Raw genomic sequence first — 26,697 nt, 5'->3', positions numbered from 1 at the left:
TTTTCACAACCCTGAGACCTGTTGATCACTGTCACAGCAACTACTGGAATTGATAACGAGGCCCAGCACACATAGTCAGGAAACACAAATCAAAGCCCATAGTTCAGTGCTGTTCACAAAGGTGGTAAAAGTTCAAGGCCCTCGGCCACAGAATGCAAGGTTTTCAGTAACCGACAACCAGAAAGCACAGAACATAACAGTTTATTGGGTAAAAAGGACAGCAACTTCAATTGTACACTTCAGAGAAGTCAAAAATAAATAACTGATTTTTAGAACCGAATATTGGAATAGTTGCTAACATTTTGAGTGGCCGCGTTTACCAAAGAGTACTGCTCATTACAGCAGAGTGACTTCCGTTGCTGGGAAAATCCACCATGGCTAAGAAAAGAGCACCTTCGGGTGGATATCCTGAAGAGATCCCATGGGGCACTACTGGGGCTGACCTCCATCCCTGCCAGCAGATCCAGTTCAGCCTTTAAGAGACGACATTCCTGCTCGCATGATTTCATCCACCAAGAGAATGTTGCTAGCAATCACCGTGCTAGAAATACAAAATAAATATTGTTAGAATATCTGCTTTGACAAAGACAGCCCAGTTTTACTTCCGCCCTTCAAGGCCCCTTCCTCTACATGGGAACCCTTGGTTCCACGTTACTCTATTTCAACCATCTAACACCCATTACTAATTAAAGTGAAAGCTATAACATTTACCAAGAATGAAGCAGTTGCTTTTTGACGTTGTAGTTATCCCAGATTCCAGCTGCTGCAGCTACCATTGGTTCACCTAGAAGAGAGGCACAACCACCTGAATAACCAGCTTACACCATTCAAGGGAAGACTTTCTGCAGTTTAACACCTGGTATTACTTGCCATATGTAACGTAACACATGTAAGTATTACAAACACACGAGGCTGACTGCAGCAACTGCACAGCAGCCAAGGCATTCTGCAGAGCTTTTCACGAAATGAAGTTTGGCTTTCTGCAGTAAAAGCAATTTTATGCTTCATGTACCTGAGCCATGATAGGTCTTTGCCTCCTAGGAACATCATTTCTGTCATTTGGAAGTAATGTTTTGCTACTTCGTATTTACGGCCACACTGATTTTACCGGAGCATCTCGTTAACTTTAGTTCTTACCAGTGTTCAAATCAACTCCAGTGAGCTGCCCTGATTCTGCGTGTTCTGTCTGAACCTTCACTAGTGTTTCCTGGGGATCGTAACCAGAGTTCTGAGCGAGAACCTTTGAGAGAAAAAAAAACATTATTTCATGTTAATCTAAAGAGACCTGCAGAAAACACGATGGATCTCAGCATGCTTTAAAGCCCCGTCACTCCGGAGTTCCTTATACCTTAGGAATGATGAGCAGAGCATCAGCAAAAGCTTGAACTCCAAGCTGGGCTCTTCCTTTGACGTTAGGTTTATGCTTAACAAGTGCGTTAGCTACTGCCACTTCCAGCGCACCTGCTCCTGGAACCACACACCCTGCAAGGGAAAGCACTAACACTGAGACTTCACAACAAGCACCTGCTCCAATCTAAACAGTTAATTTAACCTCAAAGTTGTTGAATTTTGTGTAAGTTGCTAGACAGAGCAGAGACTTACCATCCTCGACAGCATTTTTAACAGCACGCAGACCATCTCTTACTGCATCCTTGATCTGTGTAAGCGTGTGCTTATTCGGTCCCCTGATCAACAGGGTAACAGAGCGGGGGTTGTCACACTTCTCAATAAAGGTGTACTTCTCTTCACCCTATAAACAGGGTTAGGCATTCACATCTTATTGAGCAAATGTACACATTAATAAAAAAACTGAACAGACACTTCCAGTTCTGAACTAAGAGCACTCCAAGAAGCAATGAGAAGCAGAACCTAAGCAGAAAGAACCTAGCAGAATCTTATTTCCAAGTTCTCAAATTTACAGGTATTGAGTGCGTAATATGGAATTAACGATAGGAACAGGTACTATGGCAAGAGCGAGCATCTAGGTAAGCGTTCACGTACAAGCGACACAAGGATTTGAAATCCCATCAGCCTTTGTTCATATTCCAATACAGCTCTTAAAAAGATGAATAGAATTCCACACAGTCACATCAGTACACAAGAAAATGGTGTCAAGTGCTATCAGCAGACATATTTAATGTGGCTTCAACTACAAGCGTAGCTGTACGTACCAGTGTATATTCATAGACGAGGCCTGCATGGCCCAGGCAGTCAGGGGTGAGATCCTCCACGGAGTTCATAGCAGTACCGCCGCACGCCAGGGTCAGTCTAGAAGAATTCAGTTACAGCTTAGCAGTCGTTTTGTAGTAAGTAAAATCTGAAGTCACCACTACAGATAACGGTATTTCAGTATGCAGAATACTATAGTTACTAGGCTTGCAACGGTTGTGTTTTTATGTAAGAGCAGCTCTTCATAAATAGTAAACTTGTAGAACTGAGCCTCTTCAGTAGGTGTCTACATGTGAAACCTACACGTGAAACACACGTGATAGCTCCAATTCCTGTGTCACTCCACGTGCTGACCTGACAGTTCCATGGTTTGTACAAAATACCCCAAGTTTCTCTCGTAAGAACCAGACAGACAGAAGCACACTTTTTAGCACCAGTCCTTAGAGGTGGATTCAAGCCAGACCTAACCCACTAAATAAGTCTGCAACAAGTTATTTATCCCTTCCTTCTCCAGGAACTGACCTTTCCATGTTCCTCCTTTTAGCTCTGCGCAAAGCAACTATTCCTTCTTTTGCAAGTGCATCCAAGGAAAATGGGTCAATTCCCTAGAAACAAAAAAAGCGACCATCAGGATAAGGAAAAGGAAATATCTCTCAGTCTGACATTAATGATTAAGTTCTTCTTCAGGGCTCAAAGATAATCTCAAGCAGGAACTGTATGCATATGTTCAGAAGTGCATCAACCTGAATTTAGTTGTGTCTGAAGAACCGTACAAAAACGAGTAGTGTGTAGCTTGCCAGGAAAGCCCACATTTCAAGTTATTTTTTCTACTTAGTTATACCATTCATCTCACCTTCTGGTTGATCACAACAAATCCTTTATCTGAATCACCACAGACTCTTCTTTTCAAGTCTATGATTTTGTTCACCCTGTCTTCAATGAACTTTCTTTCTGCTTTTACTAGCTTCTCTCTCTCTTCTGCACTTTTGTAGAAGAATCCAGAGCTCACTTCTCTGGAGGTGGAAAAAAAAAAAAAAAGGCAGTAAGAAAATGAGCTGTCCTCTATGCTGCAGAAATTAATTTTTAAAAGCATAAGGAATTCTTTCAGCAACATTCTAAAAATTAATATGCACATTTCATCTCAGTTGCCCACTTTCCTTTTCCAGAAAAGGGCTGCAGAGGAACACCACCTCTTCCATTCCACCTTCCACACTACCTGCCTTGCTCTAGAAGAGAGCCCGTGCAATCCTTTTGCCACTTTTTTAAACACACCTTAAAAAAAGTTATAAAAGACCGGAGTATTTCTGCTCATCTTGCTACTGGGTACTTACGTTTTCTCGTATTCTAGAGATACGTTGCAAGTAAGAACATAGGCATCTTCCACTCTTTTCTTCATGTCAGGATGGCGAGCACCATGATCCAAAACCAGCCCCCTAATCAGCCTGAAAGACGAGAAAGCATTTTGTGTGCCAACGGACACATGGAGGAGATGAGCACCTCACAGAAGTGCAGACTAGGGAGTTAACTACCAGCGAAACTGGTTCGGTATGAATTGCCTGTGTGTTTTCGTAAGCCGTAAATAACAATTGTGTATCCCACTTCCAAGGGCATGCCCATTCGCATACAAAAAGCACACCAATCAGAATGTAAAGAGGGAATTTATTCTGGCATAGTGTCTGACTGCAGTAGCTATTGAGAAAAGCTAGTGCAGAATTCGTCCATGCCACTGACATAAACGTAGGGGCCTACGGAATAAACAACTGGATGACTACAACCCTGTTTCCACGTACTGAATGCTATTTTCCACTTGTAATAAACAAGGAGTTTAAGAAAAAAAGACAGGAGTTTAAGAAAAAAAAAGTATAGATAAAAAGTAAACAACCATGTCCACCCATAGCAAAGCAGAAGTCTGAGACAGTGCTACTCTGCTATTCAAACATCTTTTGTCAGGGAATCAAGTTCAGTTACTGGGACATTTCTGCTCTCTACATGATTCCCAGCTGAACTCTCTATTTCTGCCTTTCTTTCATTCCCTCCCTAGTGGCTTTCCCAGCTGTAGCTTTAAAACACACAAGTTCTTCTTTTAAAAAGAAAACAAAGGCCCCAGGTTGCTCAAATATCAGGACACCATTAAGATGAAGCTCAAAGACACTTCTTACTTACGCTGTGTCAGTTTCTGATTTGTGTTTCATCTCCATAATCTCTACCATGTGGAGGTCAATAGGCTCATCTTGTTTTCTGACTGCCAAAACAGAATCTACTACAGCCTGGAATAGAGAGGAGAAAAGAAAATCCCCAGAAGGGCCATTAGTCTTTCCAAGTGCAAGCTTGCATCCTCCTATCCACCATCTGCCCAAGGAATAACCACAGCAGCTTAAAACCTGGACATCTTTACATGAGAAGGGGCTGGAAACACATGTACCACTTGCCTCTGTTAAGATGTCAGCAAGTTCAGTGTGAACTTTAGTCCGGAGGGATGTTCTAGCAACATCTATAAGGGTCTCCCTGTCCATTTCCTTGGTCACTTTGACCTGCTCCAAGACTTCAAGTGCTTTTTCCTTTGCAATCTCAAATCCTTCTGCTACTATTCTAGGGTGCAAGCCCTAGGGTACAAGAGAAGAAGGGAAATCATTAGACAACAGTAAGATAAAAAGGTAGTTTCCCACAAGTAAAACCTGTGGTTTCAACTCTCATGTAACATCAGAACACAGGGTACATGCATGCTACAGGGACAATAAAATGTTCTGTCCTTCTGAATACATATAAAAGGAATGCCAGTCCTTCCAATGCAGAGGAAAAGCACAGATTACTCTAGCACAGAATTAAAACCAAGGGAACTACAAAGCACACTTGGGTGTTCACTGTGCAACACTGATGTATTTGGCAACTTACACTCCCCCAAGTATCTATTATCAGAGAGCATCTCCTTGTTAACATGCAGTAAGTGTTTTAATCCAAACAAAACAACCAGAAGTAAAAGGATGTATCAAGCACAACCTTATTAAATCCTCCAGTATTCCCAATAAGCAGTTTGGAACCAGTCTTGGGGTCCTCCTCTGTAGCTTATCTCCATTTTACAAGTTCTGTGATATGCTCATTTTAAGCGGAAAATGTATTTGTTTTCATGTTTGATTTACGAGCATTAAGCACCCAACAAAGATGCTGAACAGTATTAAGTGAAGCTTTTCACTTGCACATCTACAAGAGACACACTAAACACATACCTCAGAAATATAGAGATCTGCCTGCTTTAGGAGCTCTCCAATGATCAAGACGTTTGAGGTGGTGCCATCTCCAGTGATGTCATCTTGTGCTGTCGCTACTTTTGCTATCAAGGAGGCTGTGGGGTGTTGTATTTGCTAAACAAAAGTAAGAAGCTGAACTGTAAGCCTCACCACAACGGTAGAGAAAGGTGATCTGAAATCAGCTCAGTAGTTTATTTAGTTGATAGGCAATGTTTTAATTATTCCTGTCCATTTAGCTAGTTTCAACACACAATTCCAGTTAGTAACAACAAAAAAATCACACTTGGCCAGTAAGTTTCTCAAATTAAATCTGCGTCACACAGTCTTTTTTCCCCCTGAAGACCCAGCAAGTCTCTGGTGACCAGCAATAGGACCTTATGGGTGCTCCTGTGTGGAGCAAGAAGTTGGACTCAATAATCCTTGCGTATCCCTTCCAACTCCGGATATTTTGTGATCTACACAGAACAATGGTGCATGCTGTTAGCCCAAGCTATTCCTCACCTACAAACAGAGCTTCACTTGACAGAGCCCTTTTCTCCTTTAGGAACCAGGTGCACCAAGACAACTACAACTGGATTGTTTGGGACACTAAGAACAGTTTAGAACTAATTTAGTTCTCTGCATGATCAATGATGTGCATACCCTAACTGGTTTATTATTTGTCCGTTGCTTTATTTGCTCTTGTAAAACTGAAGATCAACATTCAGTCAGTTTGTTTCTCATCAGTTCCTCTGCTAAGCAGTGCAGTGGTGTTTCAGCTATGAAGATGGATGGATAATTATTGTTGCCTGGCCAAAAGTACCACACATGACTGCAGGGTACTTCCACAAGTCAGCCTTTCAATTTAAGGAACACATGTAGCACTTAGCATCTCCAACTACTGAATGAACATTATTTTCGCATAGGTTGGAGCCTATGAACCTACAGAACAGCATCCACATTTGAGGAGACTGGTGCTGGGTACTGCGAGTACTGGGACCCATGGCTGCTGCAGAACCAGGGGCAGGGTGGCAACAGCTCTGTATAAAGTGCCACACGCAGGTTGGGGGGCTGCGCTTTCACCTTCCCTGTGGACATTTTTCCAAATCACGCACTTATGAAGCACTCTGTTGCAACTGACCTTAGTACAATAAAATTACGCATTTCCTAAATAAAACGTAAGATAAGAACAGTGCTTATATTACTGAAACAGCTCATACTTCCTTTATATGTAAACTTTCACATTAGCACACCAACTTCATTCAACACCTCCCAAACTGCACTTACTCCTTTACGTTCTTCCCAAAGAGTATTTTCCCCCCAAAACACGGGGCCAAATACCCCAGAACCACAGACGGGGGGCAGCGATGGACACGGCCTCCTTTACCCCAGGCGATAGGGAGGAGAACAGGCCCAGGCCCCCAGCCCCCCCTCCCCGCTCACCATTTCCTGCAGGAGCACGTTGCCATCTTTGGTCAGCTTGATGTCTCCGGCGCCCGAAACCAGCCTGCGAGCGACACCAGGAGGGGGTGAGCATAAGCAGGACCCCCCCCCCCCCCAGCCCCACACTCCGCCTCCCGCCCCCTTTCCCCTCATGCTTGCCCTCAGGCCCCAAAGGCCGAGGCGCACGGCGGGAAGGCCGCGGCCTCCTCCCTCCCCCATCCCCAACGGAGGCACGGGGGGCGCTCCCTCACATCTTCATGGTGCCCTTGGGGCCCAGGTTGGTCCTCAGCACGTCCTGCAGCCCGCGGGCCGCGCTGATGTTCACGGCCAGCGCCGCCTGGGCGCGAGCCACCTCAGCTTTGGGGTTGAGCGCCTTCACCGCCATGGCTGCTGCTGCTGCCGCTCCCCTCAGCTCCGCGCCGCGCACTGGACGGGACCGACGCCGGCCGCGCCTCCCCGCCCGCCCCTTCTAGAACACTCCGGCGGCCCCGCGTCCCCATTGGTCCGTGTGCGCCAGAGCCGCTCTGCTATTGGCTGAGAGGCCTGTCGATCTGTCGGGCAGCTCCCGCCTACCGTCTTCTCCCCTCCTCTTGAGGCGCTGAAGGGAGCGGGGCCCTGAGGGAGTGGTGGCCGGGGGATGTGGCGTGGCATGGCATGGCATGGCATGGCATGGCATGGCATGGCATGGCATGGCATGGCATGGCATGGCATGGCATGGCATGGCTCGGCTCGGCTCGGCTCGGCTCGGCTCGGCTCGGCTCGGCTCGGCTGTGAATGTGTAAATGAGGTCTTTGATCGGGCAGGGGTGCTCGCTCGTGAATCCCATCCACTCATGTGACAGACACCCCCTGGGGCAGGTTCACAGAACCGTGAGAATAAATAATTAAACCTGCCGATTTAACCTTAGATCGAGCAGATTAATAGTTAAGCGGCATGGATTAATAATCGAAATGGGTCTTGGTAAAAAGCCAGAGCTGAGGTTAATCAAAAGTTTCTTAACAGAAGGTGCTGTGTGGGCCCACCAAGGCCAGCAGCTTCTCAATGGGATCTTCCCAGCCACCACAATGCAGCCCTGCTTGCTGCCGTGGCCTTTCACTTCACAAGTCTCTGTAACTGGGGTAAAATTCTCCCCAGGCAACACCGAGGTGTCCCGTGAGACCTGTGCAAGAAAAAACGTTCAAGTCAAGGGAATCTCAATGGAGTGTTGGAAGCCTTTGGCTGATATAGCCAGTGAGGGCCCAGTCCTTGAGCCTGCACAACATACGCATTTTAGTGGCTTTCAGCTCCACAAAGGATGAGGATGGAGAATTTAGCTCTTGCCAGGGCTCCTTACAAATACCACAGGCACAAATTGCACCAAGTTTGGCTCCCACATTGCCCCATCCACACCTGTGTCCCCTAACACCTGCCTGCTGCAGGGGCAATTGGCAATACCAGGCATGACACAACCCTCTCGTTATTTCAAGTGTTTTGTAAGGAAAGTCCCTGCCCCAGAATAATCGTGGCCTGTGGCTGCAAAGCTGTGCCGGGAAGATCCAGGCCAAGCGGTTTTTGGTATTCCTGCAGCCCATCTGCTCCAGAGGGCACTAACCCACAGCAAACAGACACACGCAACTCCGTACCAATTGGTCCTGAGCTCAGAATTTCCTCAGTACTCAGTGCAGACCACAAAGAGCCTCACCCAGGGCTCATCCACCAGGTGTAAGGATGGCGCAGAATAAATCTCCCCTACCCGTTCCCACTTTTTGCAGCAGGGAAGCTGCCAAAACCCAGGCCATGGCACCCCTGGACGGAGAGGTTGGCTTTTGAGCAATGGGCCGCTTGTGTTTCCGTGCCACTTCCAGTAGTAAACTCTAAAAGCCTGCTGATGGGTACAGTTTTGTTGCACAACAAAAGTTTTGGGGAAGCTTGACTGAAATGGTCATTGAGGGTCAAATATAAGGACAGACTCAGCAGCCTTGCTGATTTTGGCAGTAGAGGATGGCACCTGCCGGTAATGTGCTCTGCTGCTTTGGGTGAGGATCTCAAGTTTCTGGGCAAAGCGCCACACATGGCCCATCATTCTGACTTGGCAGGTCTGGAGGGGACAGCTGCTAGTACGCTTGGGTTTCTGATTTTTACATGTTTCGGATGGAGTTGATGTTTGAGCAAAATATACCACAAGTTTGGAGCCTTTTTGTTTAGCAGAGCAGGGTGCCTGTCTTGTAAAATATTTTAATGCTGATTCTTTAGTAGAGAGGCTGCGATTTTTTTTTCTTTTCTGCTGCTGTAATCATTAAAAATAAACATTAAACATTGCAAAACACAGGAAATTACACTTGGTATTTCATAACTGGGCTCTGGAATTCTCCAGTTAATGTTTATTCTTCACTTTTGCAGGGATGCTACCTGCCTGCTGAAAGCATAACGAAACAAAACATGACAAGCCAGCCCTGAGAGGCTGCAGTGCTTGTACCTGAGGTGCTGAGCTGCTCTGCCCACTGAAAATACCCGAATCCCTAGCTCTGCCCTCAATTCTATAGCCCACAGGTCACACACATATTTTGCTATTCTTGCCTCTCTGGTTCTTAATTTTTGTTTGCCTTGATCCCTTCTCCAGGCTATGTTCAGTAGAGGGCAGCCTTGTCAAACCCATAGGTGTACCAGCAGGCACGCTGTATTTTTTTACGTTTTCCCTGCTGCTGTTCTGTGATCTGTGTGGGTGATGTCCTGTGAAAAAGGCAGGAATTCTCCGTCCTAACGCTTCCAGGCACCTCTCTCTGTGCTTCCTTCCTGGGCCACACATGTCTAAGGGTGGTTATGTTATGGTATAGTAATATTTCTCATTTGCATTTTCATATTAAATGGCCATTTTGCAGCATTTTTCAGAGAACACTACAAGCTTTTCTACATTTTTCAGTCTTTTAGTTGTAGTTGCTGAACTGTTTTGAATATTTGCTCGTAATGCGTAGTAAAAATACAGGGCACATGCTTACAAGGCCTAAGTTATCCTTTGAAATTACTGGAGTTACAACAAATTACATCAGAATGGAATCAGTAATGTAATATTTAAACAAATTACAAAAACAAGTCTGTTAAACTAAGACAAGTAATGGGAATATCCTTCATGAAATGTCCAGTAGCGATTCACTTAAGTGAATTCATGCAATGCTTATCTTGGCAGAAAGAAAACACCAGAGATTCCCAGTAAAAAGTTTTCTTTCATCTTTATCAAGATCTGTTTTTCTTTAACTGTATTCACCGAAATGATTTCTAAATCCGTTTTAAAACGTACTGCCCTGCCATGATAAAACTCACAAACAGGACCAGACAAAACAGCAAACCACATCGCCAGTTTTGCAGCAAATGGGCTCGGTCCCATCTTTCCCTGATGCAGGAAGTTTCTAACAGATGCTTGTGTTGACAAGTAGTCACGCAAGTACTGAGAACATTTGAAAAAACTTACAGGAAGGCATGGGAGGAGAAGCACAGAAGGGTATTGATTTTAGTTCATACACTTAAGTTTGAGGAATAATCCTGCCAGAATTGCAAAAACATCATGCATAGAATGTGACTGGTGTATCCAGTGGTGCAGAACAATCTTTCAAGATGGGTAGCAGTCATAAGACTCCTATCACAAGCGAATAAAAGAAGCTAAATCAGCAGTCTGGCTTTCTTGACCTTGAAACGAGTAATTGGCTTCATAGTTCTGGGTTGGCAGCCTCCTGTTTACTAACTAATGCCCGCAGTCATGTCTGCGGGAAGTTCTTCTGTAGGATGCCAAAGCACTAGCACAGACAGGTTCTGCAATTTTTCCGTTGCTTTTGACAACATTTAATTTGGAGAAACAAAACAGAGCCTTCTCAGAAGTAGAAGCTTCCATTTTGCCTTCAAAGTTTGTGATGAATTTTGACTGCAGATTTTTTGGTGTGTAATATTGCGCACGCCGGTACACAGCTTAAGCCAAAATGCAATAGTGCAATTTTAACGCACGAAACCTTTAGTTTGCAGTGAAAACAAGCGCCCCTGCCTCACCCCAGACTTCATGCCAAGAGAAACTCCTGGCTGTTGCTTGGCAGATCCCCTCCTCGCCTCTCCTCCTTGGTCCTCCCGCGCCAGCGCCGTGCGTGGAGGCAGGTGGGCTTGCTGAGCCCCGTCCTGCTCCCCGTGCCCGTGGCAGGGGCTGGCAGGCGAGCAAACCCCACATCATCTTGTGCACAGGCCCTGCCAAGCCATGCCTACCCAAGCTGGGAGCGCCCCAAAGTGGGCCCGAACGGCTCCTCCCCTGACGTCGGCAAGGTTACACCTCTCTTCCTACGCCTGTCAGCGAACAGCTGGACTTCTCTGGTTACATGTGTGCAACCATTTAAAAAAAACATCCAGGCTGGCTTACTCAGCAGATTATAAAGAGTGATTTACAAAATGCGGCTTTCTTCCAGATCAGCCCGTGCCGTTGTATTTATGTGACTGAAGGTCTCAGCTGATCCGTTCTTTTCTTGTGCAGCCAAGAGGTTTGCAGCAGCACCACCAGCCACGGCCAGTACAATACTGTAAGTCACTGGGAACGTTTCTTTCTCGCACTTTGGAAGGGGTTGGCGTTTGGTGTGTTCAGTTCCATAACACTTATCAGATTTTTCTTGCATAGGCAATGAACTATACGCTGGGGCTGTGCGCTGCCCTGCGAGATGCACTGTGGTGCCTGTTTTATTACAGCAGCATGAATGAATGATGCAATCGTGCAGGGGGAAAGCATCATCATTTTGGCAGGACAGGCAAGAGGGGATTGGAGAGATGGGAGATGTGTATCAACATCCACCAGGTTCCCCCTATCTCTTTTCAATTACCTTTTAAAAGGTGCTTAAATAAATGTGCTGTTAGGCACTGCTGTGCAGCTATCAGTGTGTCGCTGCAAACATTCCATCTCTTGACTTGCTTACAGGTTTCTATTACTACCTTGTAAACTGAACAGAAAACCAGGTAGTTTGAAGCAGTCTTAGTGACTTTAAGGACTGAATCTCTCTATTCTCACATTGAAAATCACAGAAACTCCTAATTATGGATGGGTGGAACTTAAAGAGTAGTATTTGCAGGAATATATAGTAAAAATTTGTCTAAATATAGCTTATCTGTTTAAATACATAATCTCTCTTCTAAAGCACATTGCTTATACTGAGAATTATACCTCAACATAGCAAAGCCATGTTACCATATTATTCCCATTTTACAGATAAAGGACTAGCAACAATGAAGGATTAAGTGCTTTTTTTAATACCATGGAAACTCTCCTGTGAACACTCTCAGGAGCAGAATCACACCTGTAGCAGGAACAGGCTCTGAGAAAAGGTTCAACAACAAACTTGTCCAAATCCCATACTCTAAGCAGCAGTTTGCCATCAATGCAACAGAAGCAGTCTTATATGGCTGCGTTTCTGTTAATCTCACTGAATGTTCAGTGCAATATTTCTCTGCTCTGGGAATATATCTCACAGTGACTTTGTTCTCATGTGCATCAGTACAAACTGGGACTAACCTCACTGATGCCAGGCAAATAACTCAGGGCAAAGTGAGACCAAAATGGGTTGTTATGGAGCAGTAGCTTTCAATAAAGTGCGCACACTTACATTGTTAAATGTGAAAGTGAATCAGAATCACAAACATCAAAGACTGTTTGCACACTGTAGGATATTCCCGAATGACCTCTTAAAAAAGGCATTTTAAGTAGTATTTCATTAAGATTCACTTAATCTTCATTTTTTTTCACAGCAAGAAATGTGAACATAATGTAAAGTAGCAGTGTGACAACACTTCTGAAAGCTGAAATAAGATAAGCCAAGTAGAGTCACGATGGAGATTTTGAGATCTCTTCAAGATCTCATCAAAATAAACCAGCCACAGAACACCCGGAGTCCTGAGTACCGCTTCATGTTCCTTTTGCATTAGCAGATCTTGCAGATGTTTCAGTTTTTCACAGTGTGGCAAGTGCCCTTCTTTGAAGGGTCAGCAAACAGAAAAGATTACAGTTGTTTTCCTTTAACATGTGGTCTTACATAATTGCTAGGCTTGCTGCTGTGACTCCGCCCTCTCTGTTACGAAAGAGAACTACTTCTTGTGGAAATGCCAGTTTTTTTCCAAGTGGCCTAATGAAGTACTTAATAGTATGGAGGCAAGGAGATCTCACGGGAATTCCACTTCCCCTTGTGATTTCTTTTTTGTTCATCTCAAGTTTCACTTTTCCCTTTGTCATTTTCTACTTACGCCTTCTTTAGTCTATTCTTTGCACATTTTTTTCTCTTTCCCATTTTCTTCCTTTCATCTTTTCCCCATCGTATTTTATCATACCTGTTGAAATGTTTGCTGCTTGGATACTTTTCCAGCATGGAAATAATAGAATAGAAATAGATTTCTTATCTGAAATATGATGGCTGAATGATCAGAGATTTTCTGCCCAAGTTTTTCATATGGAGACTGAACTTATTAGTTGTGGGAATTTCTTTTTTCTTACCATCTCATAAAAACATCGATGCGTGTAAGCAATCGGATGTTCTGTGTTTCAGAGTAATTCGTCTCTGCCAACCACAGAGGCCCATACCACTCTGGAATTAAAAACTGCTATTCCTTTACTATTTATTATTTAGCGAATCGCCCATAGAAGAGCTTTGCACAGCTTCAATTCTTTTTCCTCATATTTTCAGGTGACACTTACCTGTAGACAAGAATCAGAGATTCATAGAATCAGAGTATCCTGAGTTGGAAGGGACCCACAAGGATCATCGAGTCCAACTCCTGACTGTGAACAGGGCAACCTAAGAGTTAGGCCATACATCTAAGAGCATTGTCCAAATGCTTCTTATACAGCGACAGGTTTGGGGCCATGACTTCCCTGGTCACATGAGCTACTGTGTATGTTCTTATATCCCCTGCATGTTTAATTCTAGGCAGTTTCCTGGTGAATGCCATGGCAAGATAGCCCAGGGAAAATTCTGAAAACAAAGGAAGGAACAGAACATCTTCTACTTGTAATTCCCCACACTCCTGGGGCCCATTGCTCAATCACGAATAGCCTTGCCTTATGCTCCCATTTACGTTTAGGCCTGGGAACAAAAACCACAAGTCACTGAAATTGGCATGTTACTGTTTGGAATGGCTTCTGCTGACCTCTGGAGCTGATGGTCACCCCTGGAGCTTTGCCGACAAAAGCAGAAGAACCTTCTTTCATTCCAAGTGAACCATCTTTAACTCCTAATTTTTTTCTCACCAGCAAGACTCCCTGCAATGGCTGAAGCTTCCCACATAGGTTCTCCTCTTTGCTCCAGGAAGAGCTTCCCTATTTTACAGTTCATCACAAGTTCTCCAACTTGTGTGATGATAAATTAGCCAAAAATGGGTCTGCGTTTTCCAGAACTCAGTGCTTGGCTACAAAAGGAATTGGAAGGGTTTTGGCAAGCCACTCATCAGGGAGATCAGGAACTACTGATCTGTTCTGCATTTCAGAATGCAAGTCTTCCCTTACAACTTGTCATTTTTAGGCATTATAAACCATAGCCTGAAACTCTTTTGAAAGAGTTACTGCATAGAATAAAGAAAGGACAGAGTTAATTCCAGCCACGGCTTGGTATACGTATCCATCAAAGTGAAGTTCACAGCAGTGGTCTCATCATTGTAAGGAATATTCAGAAGGGAAGCGAGTATGGGAAATTTGGATGACAGGGAGAAGGGAAAGTTCATGTCCCTTTCTTCCTTCTCCCAATGTGTTTTTCTAGCTATATCATAATTCTCAGAGAAATTAAAATTCTGAAGACGCATATCCAAAAATATATTTCAGGTTCTCACCAAGAAATCACATAACAGTGCTGTGTCACCACACAGTGATATTGCATCAGAACGTGGTCATGTTGCAGTGCAGCCCCAGGTTAGCATGAGGCAATGTGACTGCTTTGCATAAGAAGGAATCAGTGTTGGAACACCATGACGCAAATGTCACACCAGAATGATGCAACAAGTTTGCCCAGTAGAGCAAATCCTTATAATTGGCACCAAAACCAAGGCTGAATTCTTAGTGGACTTTATAATTTCCAGTAGGCTGGAAAAAAATTAATGGCATGCTATTTCAAAAATGCTAGTGGACATTTTTTAAAATTCCACTGCACAAATAGATCTAGCAAATGGCTGTCAAGCCCTGTCCTGAAGTCAAAGCCCTCCTGCTCTGGAAATCAAAATCTTCCACTGAAAATTCAGAACAGTGCTGTGGAGTCAAGGTCAAGCCAAGGCTAACGCAAAGTAAACCTGGAATTCACGTGTCCACCTGCTGCCAAGTCTTAGCTCAGAACCAGTTTTGGTCCAAGGAAAGTTTTTATGTCCATTGTCAATCTGTACCCACTCACCTTTGCTTTCTGGGACACTGGGGAGATTGAGCCCAGGCTCTGTCCTACTTTCCCACTCCCAAACTGTATGTACAGGAGGGAAGTGTGGGCTGGGTGGTATCTGCTCTCCTACCTCACTCACACCTGTGACACAGATGAGCATTAAGTAAGCCACCGTGTCACCTTTGCAGCCTCGTGCAAAAGCCATGAACCAACTTTGGGTATTACAGTCATGTGTTCATACCACAAAACTCAAGAACACCTAGAATTATCCCCCTCAACTAGTCCTGTTCCGTGGCTGTCTTTGGATAGCTTTGCCTTTAATCTGTCACAACTTGCTCTCTCTCTTGCTTTTTCATATTTAGCACTGATATCTACCTGGTAAACAGAGATTAACTCTTACAGATGTTCACAGCAGGTTTCACTCCTTAGGTTTGCCTGCTTCAATTATACAGACTTTTACCTTTCAATGAAGGATTGGGGTATTTTCTCTTACTCTATACACATGAACAGATAACAGATGTGTGCATGTATGTGTTCTATACATTTTTTCCAGTGATTATGATCATTTTCCATAAAGCCCTTTGTATCCCAGTACTCACCATACGGTGTTAATGGCACTTCATTTAGTACTGGTGTCGGATGCCATGCATAGCCTTGGTGTTGTGGGAAGCACAAGGCCCTAACTCGGAGGGCTCTAAGTCAGACAAACACACTACCTGTGATAGCAGTCCTCATGGATGGACATGCAGGCAATGCCACTCACACCTCTGCAGGAAACTTGAAGTAAGAGCAAAAAGTGAAGGACAGTTAATTAGGAAGGTGTTGGGACTACAGCTAGACTGGGGTTAAGTATCGGAATGAAAACACTATCCTGGACAGCTTACCAACTCTTTTTCTGTTGAGAAACATATTCATTTCTGCTTCTGATAGGGTAAACCCAGTTCATCAGATTAGCTGCAACTGTCTGCAGTTAGCTCAGTTTGATCCCAAGTTTTTACTCAGTAGTTAATCCATCAGTCCTTAGTTAAGCAGAACTGCTCTCATGTTGATTTGTGTACCTAAGGAATGAATAAAATCAAAACCTTCAGGATCTAGCCTAGTAATAATAGTGCAGGCTTGAACAGCAGCTTTTAATCTGAACACCTTAAAACACCTGGACAACAACTTCTACCTGCCACACAGCAGGGGAAAGACCATAATCTATTACCAAGACTAGTCATGGGAATAAAACCACAGAATTCACCTCAGGAAACAGCACTGGTGCTTACCATTTGTGATCCCTAGATGACTCCTTCCTGATGGTGAGCTACTTCAGTACTGATCATCTCCTATACTCTTCTACAGCAAGATATGTAGCAATCAGTTCTCCATCTTCACTGGATGTCTTTTGTGTGCAGAAGGTGGGAAGTTTGTCCCAAAAGGGCAAAAAAATAAATGTTTTGTGGAAACTTGTGTATGTAAGACCTGTCACCATGAAACCTCACATGATATATAGGAGGAAAATAAATTAGTTGAGTGAGAAGGAAGCAAAAGATGAAGATATACGACATGCTGTTTAAAGGTATTTTTGTCTCTATTCCAGATAAAGAAAGAACCTACTACCCAGGTCAGTTATATGAGACTTGTCCTGCAGGAAGCTTAAGAGATTAGAAGAGATAACCAAACACGAGCTTCAACAAAGATCTGGGAAATGGGACAGATACAAAGCTGTACTTGTATCTAAACGTACTATTGGTAAATAGTGAGGTCCACACTGCAATCCCTTATGAAAGGGTAAAGTACATGATTAGTGAGGTAGAGTAAGAAAATCCCTGATTAACACCTTGTGCTTCTGGTCTGCAGAAGTGCTCAGTACATTTAAGTGGACAGATACAAAAGGGAAGAAAATGAACTTTTGACAGGTACTGTTATGGAAAAAGTCATGGTTGTGGGCTTTGGGAACTTCACTCAACCCCTTAAGATATCACCACATTATATTAATCAGGACAGAGAAAAGGATCTAAACCTTCATGACTTAGGGACGACTACTCACTGATAGGTTTAAGACAGTTATGCCTACTGCAATCAAGCAAATCTTTAAGGGTTGGTTGTCTTTTACTGTCTCCTGGAGCAACTAATTTGACACTGCAGACTAGGTCTGATGAGAAATCAAGATCCATTCGAGCAATCAAGATCCATTTGAGTGGTGAAGGCAAGACAAGACAGGGAATTTTAACTCCTGTCCAGTAGTTGGCAGTCTGATGGTTCAGCAAACACCAAGTATTATGACCTTGAACCCCACCTGAGCATCAATGGGCTGAGCCTGCAGAGAGCAAATCAGCAGCTGACCAAAGCTCCACAGCCCACCCATAACGTAAGTTGAACATCAGTAGGCAGCAACAGCAGAGAGCAAATCAGCAACTGAGCCAGACCTCCACCGCCACTCACACTTTGATAAAAGCTGGCTAGCAGGCTGCGCTCGGTCCTTCTCGCAACGAGCAGATCAGTCGCTGCAATGGCTCAAGACGGAGTCCAGTACTGTGACTCACAGAAACAATTCATCTTATCCTCTTACAGTAAGAAGGTTCCTAAAAGGATGGCGTCTCTTCTGGAGATGAAAGAAATCTTCCGCAATGCTGATGCAGTGTGCTTTGATGTGGACAGTACAGTCATCAGGGAAGAAGGCATTGATGAGCTTGCAAAGTTCTGCGGAGTTGGAGATGCCGTCGCAGAGATGTATGTATATTTGCTGTTTACTTCACATGAACATTAGTAACAAGTAAGCATGGATAAGGTTAAATCTGTGACAGCAGTTTTACAATACAGATTAATTCATCTCTGTCACAGGAGATTATTACCATTTAAAAAAAGATGTTAGGAATAGTAAGTGGAATTAATGCATAATGAAGTAACTTTTTTTTTGAATTGTGAAGCCACTCAACAGGACTATACTGAAATAAATTCTCTAAATTAAATGTCTTTGATATGCTCAGATGAAGCCTCATCATAACGCTTGGCAAAGAACTAGCAGAACCTTATTATTAGATGGAGGAGACTGGACTCTTCACTTCTTTGAGGCAGATGTTTCCATTGAAACTTGTAGCAAAAGTCCTGTTAATTTCAGAGAAGAGCAGCTGGCCTTTAATTTAGGAATACTGGTCCCAGTGGCTCAGATTGCTTTCACAGAGTATCAGCTTTCCTTTGCCTCACTGGTTCTTACAAAAGCACCAGTCTGTGGTGCTCTTCTACCACTGGTTGCTACCAACCTTTTCAGTGTACCAATCTTGTCGTTTACAACAGAGATACTATGGTATAACCTAGAAGCTATGGGGTCTTAACTTGTTCCTTGGCATACCTGTTAAAATAACAGCTCTTGGGAGAAGCCTCAACTTGTTAAGTGTCACTGATTTGTTTTGTTTGGATCACAATTCAGGACCCGCAGAGCTATGGGTGGCACTGTGACATTCAAAGCAGCTTTAACAGCACGACTAGGTCTCATACGACCCTCCTACGAGCAAGTGCAAAAATTAATATCTGACAATCCACCTCAGCTAACGCCAGGAATACGGTAAGAAGAATTTCAAATGATCTAATGAAAAAGTATTCCAAAAGCACATAGCATAAATCAACAAAATGCTGTGAAGCTGAAAGAATGTGAAGCTGATATAGAATGCTTTCCATGTTGTTTGTGTACAAAGCTTAGATCAGGAGCTTATAATAGCCTGGATCCATGTTGAGTGGATAAGTATCCATATAAAAAGAAACTCTCTTAGGTATTAACTGGCATTTTGGCTGGCAAGCTGACATTCCGGCGTGAGAATTGGATGGGCATGGAAAATAATCTGCTCCACATCGACAAGGTTTTTTTTTTTTCTGAAGAGAGCTGGGAGGAGGTTTATTACTGAATAAAAACTATTCGCTTGGTCTATTCTGTAATTATATTCTCTCTCACACTTCTGCATGCAGTCACCACTGGACTCAGCTTAGGGGATCCACTTTCAGAGCTACACATTCTGTACTGACATAAAAAATCATTAGAGGCAAATACATACATGCATATACACGTATTCTTCCATCTTTGGGTTTAGATATAACATTAACTATTTCAACTGAAAAGGTTTTTCTTCCTATTCAGATTGTTTCAAGCAGTTGAAAATAATTTCTTTACTATGAAACATGGCTATAGGTGTAAATCTAAAATATTTTTAGCACATACAGTTGTTTGAATTCAATATTGTACTTGTATTTTCTCCTTGAAACGAATCACATGCTCAGCTTTTTCTGTAGAAGGCATAGCTAGATGTAACAACAAAGGGGGCATTGTTTCCGTGTTTAGAATCACATGACTTTCCTTTTCATTCCTTCCCTCTCTTCCTCCTTTTCTGTGTAGCCTGCTTTAAGCTTCCACTCTGCTTTTCAGTGTTTAGCATTTCTTCTGTTACTGCTATCACTTCTACTGCTTAGTGTTGTTGTACGTTGATTTTCCTGCCTCTAGAACCAACTTTTATAAAACTTTTAATTGCCATCAACTCCCATTGATATTGACTGGGTCTGAACATTTCTCACTTTTTAATTCCTTTTCCGTAGCTGGTGCCCTTTTCTACACAGAGTATCAATGTCTTCAGGGAATCAAGTCTGAATTAGAAAAATGTTTGCGCTTTGCACACTTTCCAGCCCACTTTTATATTTTTGTGCAGTGCCTTTATCTCCCCTGCATTCCCTGCTCTTTTTCAGCATTACAGATTGTTTATCTCACTGGTTTTATATTTAGCTTCAGAAAACAATCTGAATTGGATCTGGTCTCATTTGTTCAGGGGAACTGACATGAACAATATGAAAGTATAAATGAAACATTTCTAGGGAGCTCTTGTTTCTGAGCAACTAAATACCTGTTCATATCTAGACATGATGGTTTTGTTCAGCTCGTTTCAAGCAAGGTATACGCACAAACTTGTGAAGAAAAGATGGAAAAGCTTCAAGCAGCTGAGAAGGATGGAGTTGGAAAGCAGCACACAAATAAACTGGAATAACAAAGTAGATGGGTGGCCTTGTTTAGGAAAGATCTATTTTAGCTTTCTTGTTAACCCTTCAGCACACCTAGATGCTGCCAGGCACTCATGCTTGCTGTCTTTCTTCCCAGGGAGCTGGTGAACAGGCTTCATCAACGAGGGGTACAGGTCTTCTTGGTCTCCGGGGGTTTTCAGAGCATCGTGGAACATGTGGCCTTGCAGCTGAACATTCCAACAGCAAATGTCTTTGCCAACAGGCTGAAGTTTTACTTTAATGGTGAGATTCCCCTAACAGGTCTTTTCTTTGCTAATTAATGCAATTATTTTGTGTGTGTTCAAACTGTTAGATATTGGGCTACAGATGTTGTCCAACCTACATCACTTTGTTACCAATCCTGGTAACTTCAAGACCAATCCAGCTGTCTCCAAATAGGGAAATAGCCAAACTTCCCCCCAAAACATGAATTCAGGTCCTTTTCCAGACATATGAAATAGAGCTGTAGTTAATTTTTAATTGCAACTTGTGCCAAAGTTAAAAAGCATTACAGTTGCTGAGAGCAGTTTCATTTTCTCTCTCTTTCAAGTTTACATAATTTATTACACTTACCTGCTTTCAGAGGCAAACTTCATTTTCAGTGACTCTGAGGCATGTATGAAGACCAATGGAGACTTTTGTAGAGCTGCTCTGGACTTTAAGCTAGTGTAATCGAGCAGAACTGTGGTTAGTGAGCTTGGTTCTTACTCTGTTTCACACACTGTTTATGTATCACACTGAATGCTGCTTTTGAAATGTTTAGACCAGAATGACTGGATCAAAGTGACTGGGAAAGGATTTGACATGCTACCATACAGGGTTTCTACTTTTTGTCCTAGCATTTCAGCTCTTTGAAAACATCCCCACTGAAGACTTATGTAAAATCCTAGTTTTTATGCTTACCTTCTGATTACTTCTTTGGGATGCTGAAATTGTGAGGCTTACAGAACTGCATGTAATTAGCTGTTTTCTTGAAGAAAAGACCACAGGCATGTATCTTTCTTCATCTACATGAAAATATGCTATGTGTCTAATTTGTCCTTCCACTGTTTTCTAGGAGAATATGCAGGATTTGATGAAACACAACCAACAGCTGAATCAGGGGGGAAAGGAAAAGTTATTACTCATCTGAAAGAACAGTTCCATTTCAAGAAAGTAGTTATGATTGGAGATGGAGCTACAGACATGGAAGCCTGTCCCCCTGCTGTAAGTATTAAAAAACTGGAATTCCAAATTCCCTTTGAGGAATTTGTGTGTGTGTGTGCAGGAAGTATGGTTTAAATTCTTTATAGGACTTCAAGGAAGATCTTCAGCACTTCCCAGAGCCTGAAAGATCTGTTTAGGTAGTTTTCTCTAGAAAGGCTGGATCATGCAACGGTTGATTTCTCTCAGCTTGGCCAGTTTCAGTAAAGGTTCCACTCTCTGAGCCAGGGTTCTAGCTCAGTCCAGCAGAAATGTATAGTCTACCAACCTGTCGCAAATCAAGCTGATATGTCTTTCCCATCTATGTTGCCACAATAACTGCTTGCTTCTGCTCAGAGCTCTGTACAGAGGTCCTACACTACCAAGATCACAGTTCTGGACAGTATTAAATGTTGCTAAGCATGAAGGTCTGGTGCACATTTACTTGATACCAGCCTAGCAAGAAGGTTCATCTCACTTGACATCTCTGAAGATAGCAGCCCTATCAGGGCTATTATTCAGCCCTATTATTCAGCCCTAGACAGGGTGGAATAATAATAATAAAAAGAATAGAAAGACAGCTTTTATAAACAGTCATTTCACAGAGGAGGGATCTTAATCCTTTCTCATCTCTAGTGCCTTTCTCTACAAAAAAGTAACTCAGTGCCCCTGCTTTGCCAATGCTGGGGGCAGATATCCTAGCGCATGGAAGTGCACAGGAACAGACTCTACGGGCTACTGCTGATGTGAGTTAGGACAAAGCATCCCTTAGCATTAAATATGTGCACGATCAAAGCAGCTTCATATTTGCTTAATGCTTTCTATCTGAAGGCAAAAAAACAGCAGTGGAAATTTTAAACACTGTTTTCTAAGACCCAGAAATGATGACTGTTTCTGGTTAATGATTGAAATCATGGTTAATGTTTACTCTTGGTATCTATCAAATGAGGTAAACAGAGTTAAGATAAAAAGTATAGGGTTAATTGTGAGATGCTGCTTGCACGTTCAGATGTTAACTCATCCTTGAATAGTAAGGCTTTATGTTGCATCACAGCTACATTTCATTTTCAGTAAAATCTCAGATCTGAACAATCTTGAAGTTACAAGGTACTGAGACACACCTTTGCTATTGGAACTAATCTCTTAGTAACCAAAGTGGTGTAAAATTAAATGTTAACGAAGTTCCTGTTAATAAATATGAAAATGAACACGCCAAGTAAAATAGGTGAAGAGGCAGGGAAGAACATCACAATTTTAAAATCCAATCTTAAAAACAAACTTAACTGCTGAGAAGCTCCATTCCTTACACAGAACTGCAGTAACTCATGTGCCCATTCTTTCTGTTTTGCCAGGACTGCTTCATTGGATTTGGAGGAAATGTAATCAGAAAGCAAGTAAAGGAGAAAGCTAAATGGTACATTACTCACTTTGATGAACTGCTAAAGGAACTGGAAGAACGATAAATTATACAGTAAAATAATATATTTAACAACTATAAGTCAATTATACAATGCAATTAAACATATATTTGTTTGCAAAGTTGCGTTCTGGACTTTTTAATGATTCTGGGTGTTGGGTGACTTCCTTCTCTGATCTGAAACTCATGTTGCAAATGGCGACATGCTACTCAGATATTTTGTAGTGAAATGGTAAGATTTTTTTAAACATCTTTTCCAAGGTGTAAGAGGTGCAAGATGGTAAGTACTTTCCATTCCAAAGAATCTCGGAACTAGGTTAGACAGTGAACAGATAGGTAGGAAATATTACTAAATATCTCTGAGTTCATTAAAATATGGCTACAGGAGAACCTGAGGTGTCATCTGTTACTCAACATCATTGTTACTCAACCTGTAGTCTAAGACATGAGATACATGCAAATGTAAGATATATGCAATATTCATCAGCATCCTAGAAGCATATTTTAAGGCGAGTGATATAGTGCTTCACATACCTCATTAAAATACAAGCAAACTCTAAAATGTTGATTTTTTCAGATGGTCACAGTTTCCTTAAGTGTTCTATTTAACAATCCTTCCCTGCCAACCTATAACTGTACGGAACCTGACTCGCCTATCTTTACAAAACGTCTGCTGATTAAGAAAACACTAGGAAACTTATCTGGTCTTTTTCTCTGCCCCAAGTGTGGATCAACCACCCTCAAACTGTTTGTGCCAGAAGTCTAACCTGTTCTAAACAAGTATTTCTCTAGCTTCAGCTAATGAATCCTAGTTTCTTAAGGCTTTGTCCTTCATTGCTGCAATGTTTGATCCAAGAGGGACTTTATACAGAACTCACTTGATAAATTGTGCTTTTTTTTTGTGTCAGCAAATCCCTGACAACTTTTGCAAGTATGTCTTTTTAAGCAGCTCTGCTGACACTTGATGGTACTTTTTTTTCCCGACTTATAAGAATCTCATCTGAGATAATGTAAAAAGCTTTACTTATGGCAAAATGAAAGTCACATCTTCCATCCACATAATACCATCACAGGAGAAAGATGGGTTGATAAGACATGATTTGTCCTGGAAAAAAAAAACCCTGTATGCAGGCTCTTATATTCTGGGTGTCCCCGCATTTATTTATTTTTTTTGAAACTGAAGATTAGGCTGAGTGCCTTAATTCTCAGGTTCTTCTCTTCCATCCCACCATACATTTTATAGATAGGAAGATAAACAAGTGATGTGCCTACCTTCCAGAACCTCACACTGTCTCCGCAAGATAATCACTACTGGTTTATGCAACTTGCATGAAGTTTCCTTCATTTAGTAAGATTAAATCAAGGTGAAGTGATCTTGTCCAATTGTTCAAGCATCGCCAGCAGTTAAAACAAACACTGGTTGCCCATTCTGCTACATCATCAGAAAAGATACGTGGGAAAAGGGTATTAATAGAGTCATGGATAGTGATGAATGGCAACTCTCTGTGATGCCATCTCATGTTTTCGGCAAAAAGCAGAGACAATAAGTTACAGCAGTATTTAAATATTAAAGAAGTAGAATGATTAAAAAAACCCAAACAAATCTAGAAGCAAACTTGTAATGGCTTCTTAGAGAAAAGCAAAGATATAAGCAGCTATACTGAGTATCTGTAGACAGAGCTTAAAAACCTTCACAAAAGACAAGACAGACAACGGTTGGCAGGATGCTCACCAGAACACTTCTGGGAGTATTAAACATGATCTCTTTTAAATTCTTCCTGAGAAAAATCCCAGCCAGCTCCAAGGGCAGCCCATGTACAATCACGCTTTTGTTTAGGCAGGAGTGCATGGATAGAGCAAGTGTAAACTCCTTCTGCTCTCATTCAGTGTATTCCTCTGCCATTCTACAATTATGAAGCCAAAGAGAAGTGCTTCTATTTGCTGCAGTCTTCTACTGAATTAAAAGGCCACTAAAAAAAGCAACTAAAATCCAGCTAATCAGCTATAGCTGCAGGCCCTGATCCTACAAATGTTATGACATGCTTCAAGTATATGTAATTCCACTAATGCCACAGTTAGAAGACAGTGCATGAGGCTTTGTGCCACAGAGATGTTAACATTCACAACAGTATCTTCTGCCAGTGTTGACTGCTATGGAAACACGGCACTGCGCCAATGATTTCACAAGAGCTCTTTAGGTCAGACTGTTTTGAAAAAAAAATCACACCCCCTCCACTGGGCAAACAGCAAGCCCTCCCTCCTGGTCCAAGAGGTACCCAAAGGATTAGTTACTTTAGCGAGTAGCTGAGCTCTTTCAACTGTAAAATAGTGGAAAAAAACAGAGGGGAATAAAGCAGCATGAGGAAACTTTCAATATTGCAACCAAGGTACTGGTTTACTTGAGCGTATCCCATCACAGCAGAGCCAAATCTGCAGAGCAGTACATGTTATCAGAGAGAGAACCAATTTGTTTTCACATGTCTTCTAACTAAGAGCTACGGGGAAGCATATTGCTTCATATAGAGCTTTTTATTTTAATGTGATTATTCAGTGAGGCAGAGTTGCTTTAAGTTACATTTTCAATTTGCACAAGGGGATTTTTTTAAAAGAACAATTTAAACTCTTTCTAGAAAGACTACAGGACAACTAAAACTTGAGTTCATGTCTTCATTACGGTGCTTTGAACTGGAACACGAATTGGCAATTACCTGAGACCCTTCCAGGCATTGTTCCCTGCTTCCCAACCACTGGAAAGCGATTTCAGTTCTGAACTCGATGATTTCTACTCTAAGAAATGCTAATGTTTTGTTAGTCAAAGGAAGAAGGCAAACTCAGCCATGAAATTAAGAGGAAAAGACAACGATGTTTACAACAGGAGAAAACCAACTTCAGAAAGGGCTCAAGCAATGGTACGAAAAGATACCCATTACTTATGGACTCTGTTATGGTTTGTGAGCTTATCTCACAGTTATCTGTAACTAAAATAACATGAACTAGTCTCTCTCTGATGAGAGAGCACAAGTTTGTAGCTCAGAATGATAGGAGGCACATAAAAAATACATTACAACAATACCAGGAATTTAGATCGTAGGTAGCCCATAAAGACTGAAGAGATTTGTGATATCTGGTGTCACCCTGCAGAACATCCAGTTATTCCTTAGAATTTTATTCATCCAAAATCTCATGGGCCTTCAAATACAAGAGTTTTGCCCAGCTATATTTAATTCTTAGTGCTTCTGACTGAAGGCTAGAAACATGGATTGCAACGGAACCCACAAAATCCTTTAACTCCAAGAATGTTTTTCGCCTTTTGTCTGTGATGAGATGGTTGGTTATGAGGGTTAACTTACCAGGAGAACTCTCTAGGAACAAGAAATATGGCAGGATACTGGGAGAAATAACAAGGACTGGAAGCTGATATTGTTATCTTTTTTTTTTCCCTTTTGCACCTAAAGAGTAGTCTCAAAAGTCTGGAAAAGGACAGCCTGAAATGATAGTACTGACCACATAACTGATTTACAAGAAGGAACAGATGAAATGATGTGCGTGGCCCATTAACTGAGCCAAGCTGAGAACTTTAAGGTAATACAGTACAAAAGTTTACTCGGTAAAATCCCATAGTCAGCTGACAACATACACAGAAGGAAAATATGGAAACAGACAAGAATCAAATCAAATGTTGACTTTGTTCAAGATGAAGGTAAGAGTGCAGTGTATTTTACATGGGAGAAAAAGAAGAAATCACACCTGAAAAATAAGCGTATTTTGCGGAGAATAATCAAAAGGAAAAATATTTTGGATTTATCACCATAGCACTTAAAACACTTAACAAAATGGGATGTAATGGAGATACTGTAAATTCATTTTGGAGAGGGAGGGCTGAAGACTGGGAAGGTGT

General features: G+C 42.3%; 2 protein-coding genes and 2 non-coding genes across 6 annotated transcripts; 1 reads left to right on the top strand and 3 right to left on the bottom strand.

The window, feature by feature from the left end:
* Window positions 1-184: 184 nt before the first annotated feature.
* Window positions 185-7,316, bottom strand: CCT6A (chaperonin containing TCP1 subunit 6A). 2 transcript variants are annotated; one of them, XM_035559271.1, is made up of 14 exons: window positions 7,088-7,316; window positions 6,837-6,900; window positions 5,394-5,528; window positions 4,599-4,772; window positions 4,333-4,436; window positions 3,501-3,611; window positions 3,023-3,182; window positions 2,692-2,774; window positions 2,172-2,268; window positions 1,603-1,750; window positions 1,349-1,482; window positions 1,138-1,240; window positions 712-784; window positions 185-541 (listed from the first exon to the last, which is right to left on the bottom strand). In XM_035559271.1, the coding sequence occupies exons 1-14, from the start codon at window positions 7,219-7,221 to the stop codon at window positions 469-471; spliced, it is 1,593 nt and encodes a 530-aa protein (XP_035415164.1). In that variant the 5' UTR covers window positions 7,222-7,316; the 3' UTR covers window positions 185-468. The 2 variants fall into 2 exon arrangements, with proteins under 2 accessions (XP_035415164.1, XP_035415163.1); XM_035559270.2 differs by having other exon boundaries at window positions 4,333-4,772; window positions 7,088-7,291.
* Window positions 3,758-3,893, bottom strand: LOC118254225 (small nucleolar RNA SNORA15). Its single transcript, XR_004780621.1, has one exon. It is a non-coding gene; the product is annotated as a small nucleolar RNA SNORA15 (small nucleolar RNA).
* Window positions 4,907-5,038, bottom strand: LOC118254227 (small nucleolar RNA SNORA22). Its single transcript, XR_004780622.1, has one exon. It is a non-coding gene; the product is annotated as a small nucleolar RNA SNORA22 (small nucleolar RNA).
* Window positions 6,825-26,678, top strand: PSPH (phosphoserine phosphatase). Of its 2 annotated transcripts, XM_035559274.2 has the most exons (7): window positions 6,825-6,922; window positions 11,255-11,365; window positions 17,735-17,893; window positions 18,591-18,725; window positions 20,298-20,443; window positions 21,258-21,406; window positions 22,735-26,678. In XM_035559274.2, exons 3-7 carry the CDS (start codon window positions 17,754-17,756, stop codon window positions 22,843-22,845), a joined length of 681 nt encoding a protein of 226 aa, XP_035415167.1. In that variant the 5' UTR covers window positions 6,825-6,922; window positions 11,255-11,365; window positions 17,735-17,753; the 3' UTR covers window positions 22,846-26,678. The 2 variants fall into 2 exon arrangements, with proteins under 2 accessions (XP_035415167.1, XP_035415166.1); XM_035559273.2 differs by lacking the exon at window positions 6,825-6,922 and having other exon boundaries at window positions 11,122-11,365.
* The last annotated feature ends 19 nt before the right edge of the window (window positions 26,679-26,697 follow it).

The sequence above is a fragment of the Cygnus atratus genome, chromosome 20 (genome assembly GCF_013377495.2).
Source record: "Cygnus atratus isolate AKBS03 ecotype Queensland, Australia chromosome 20, CAtr_DNAZoo_HiC_assembly, whole genome shotgun sequence".
NCBI classification, from domain to species: Eukaryota; Metazoa; Chordata; class Aves; order Anseriformes; family Anatidae; genus Cygnus; species Cygnus atratus.
The sequence above is the reverse complement of the archived record's forward strand: the minus strand, read 5'-3'. Positions and strand labels throughout refer to the sequence as shown.

Bases quoted from the DNA above. Each gene is read 5' to 3' on its own strand.
- PSPH (XM_035559274.2), top strand. From the start codon at position 17,754: ATGGCGTCTCTTCTGGAGATGAAAGAAATCTTCCGCAATGCTGATGCA. The intron at 17,894-18,590 runs GTATGTATATTT...ATCACAATTCAG, and splicing joins GGAGATGCCGTCGCAGAGAT to GACCCGCAGAGCTATGGGTG. The intron at 20,444-21,257 runs GTGAGATTCCCC...ACTGTTTTCTAG, and splicing joins GCTGAAGTTTTACTTTAATG to GAGAATATGCAGGATTTGAT.
- CCT6A (XM_035559270.2), bottom strand. From the start codon at position 7,221: ATGGCGGTGAAGGCGCTCAACCCCAAAGCTGAGGTGGCTCGCGCCCAG. The intron at 5,529-6,836 runs GTGAGCGGGGAG...ACTTTTGTTTAG, and splicing joins ACGTGCTCCTGCAGGAAATG to CAAATACAACACCCCACAGC. The intron at 785-1,137 runs GTAAGAACTAAA...CCTCTCTTCTAG, and splicing joins TGGAGTTGATTTGAACACTG to GTGAACCAATGGTAGCTGCA.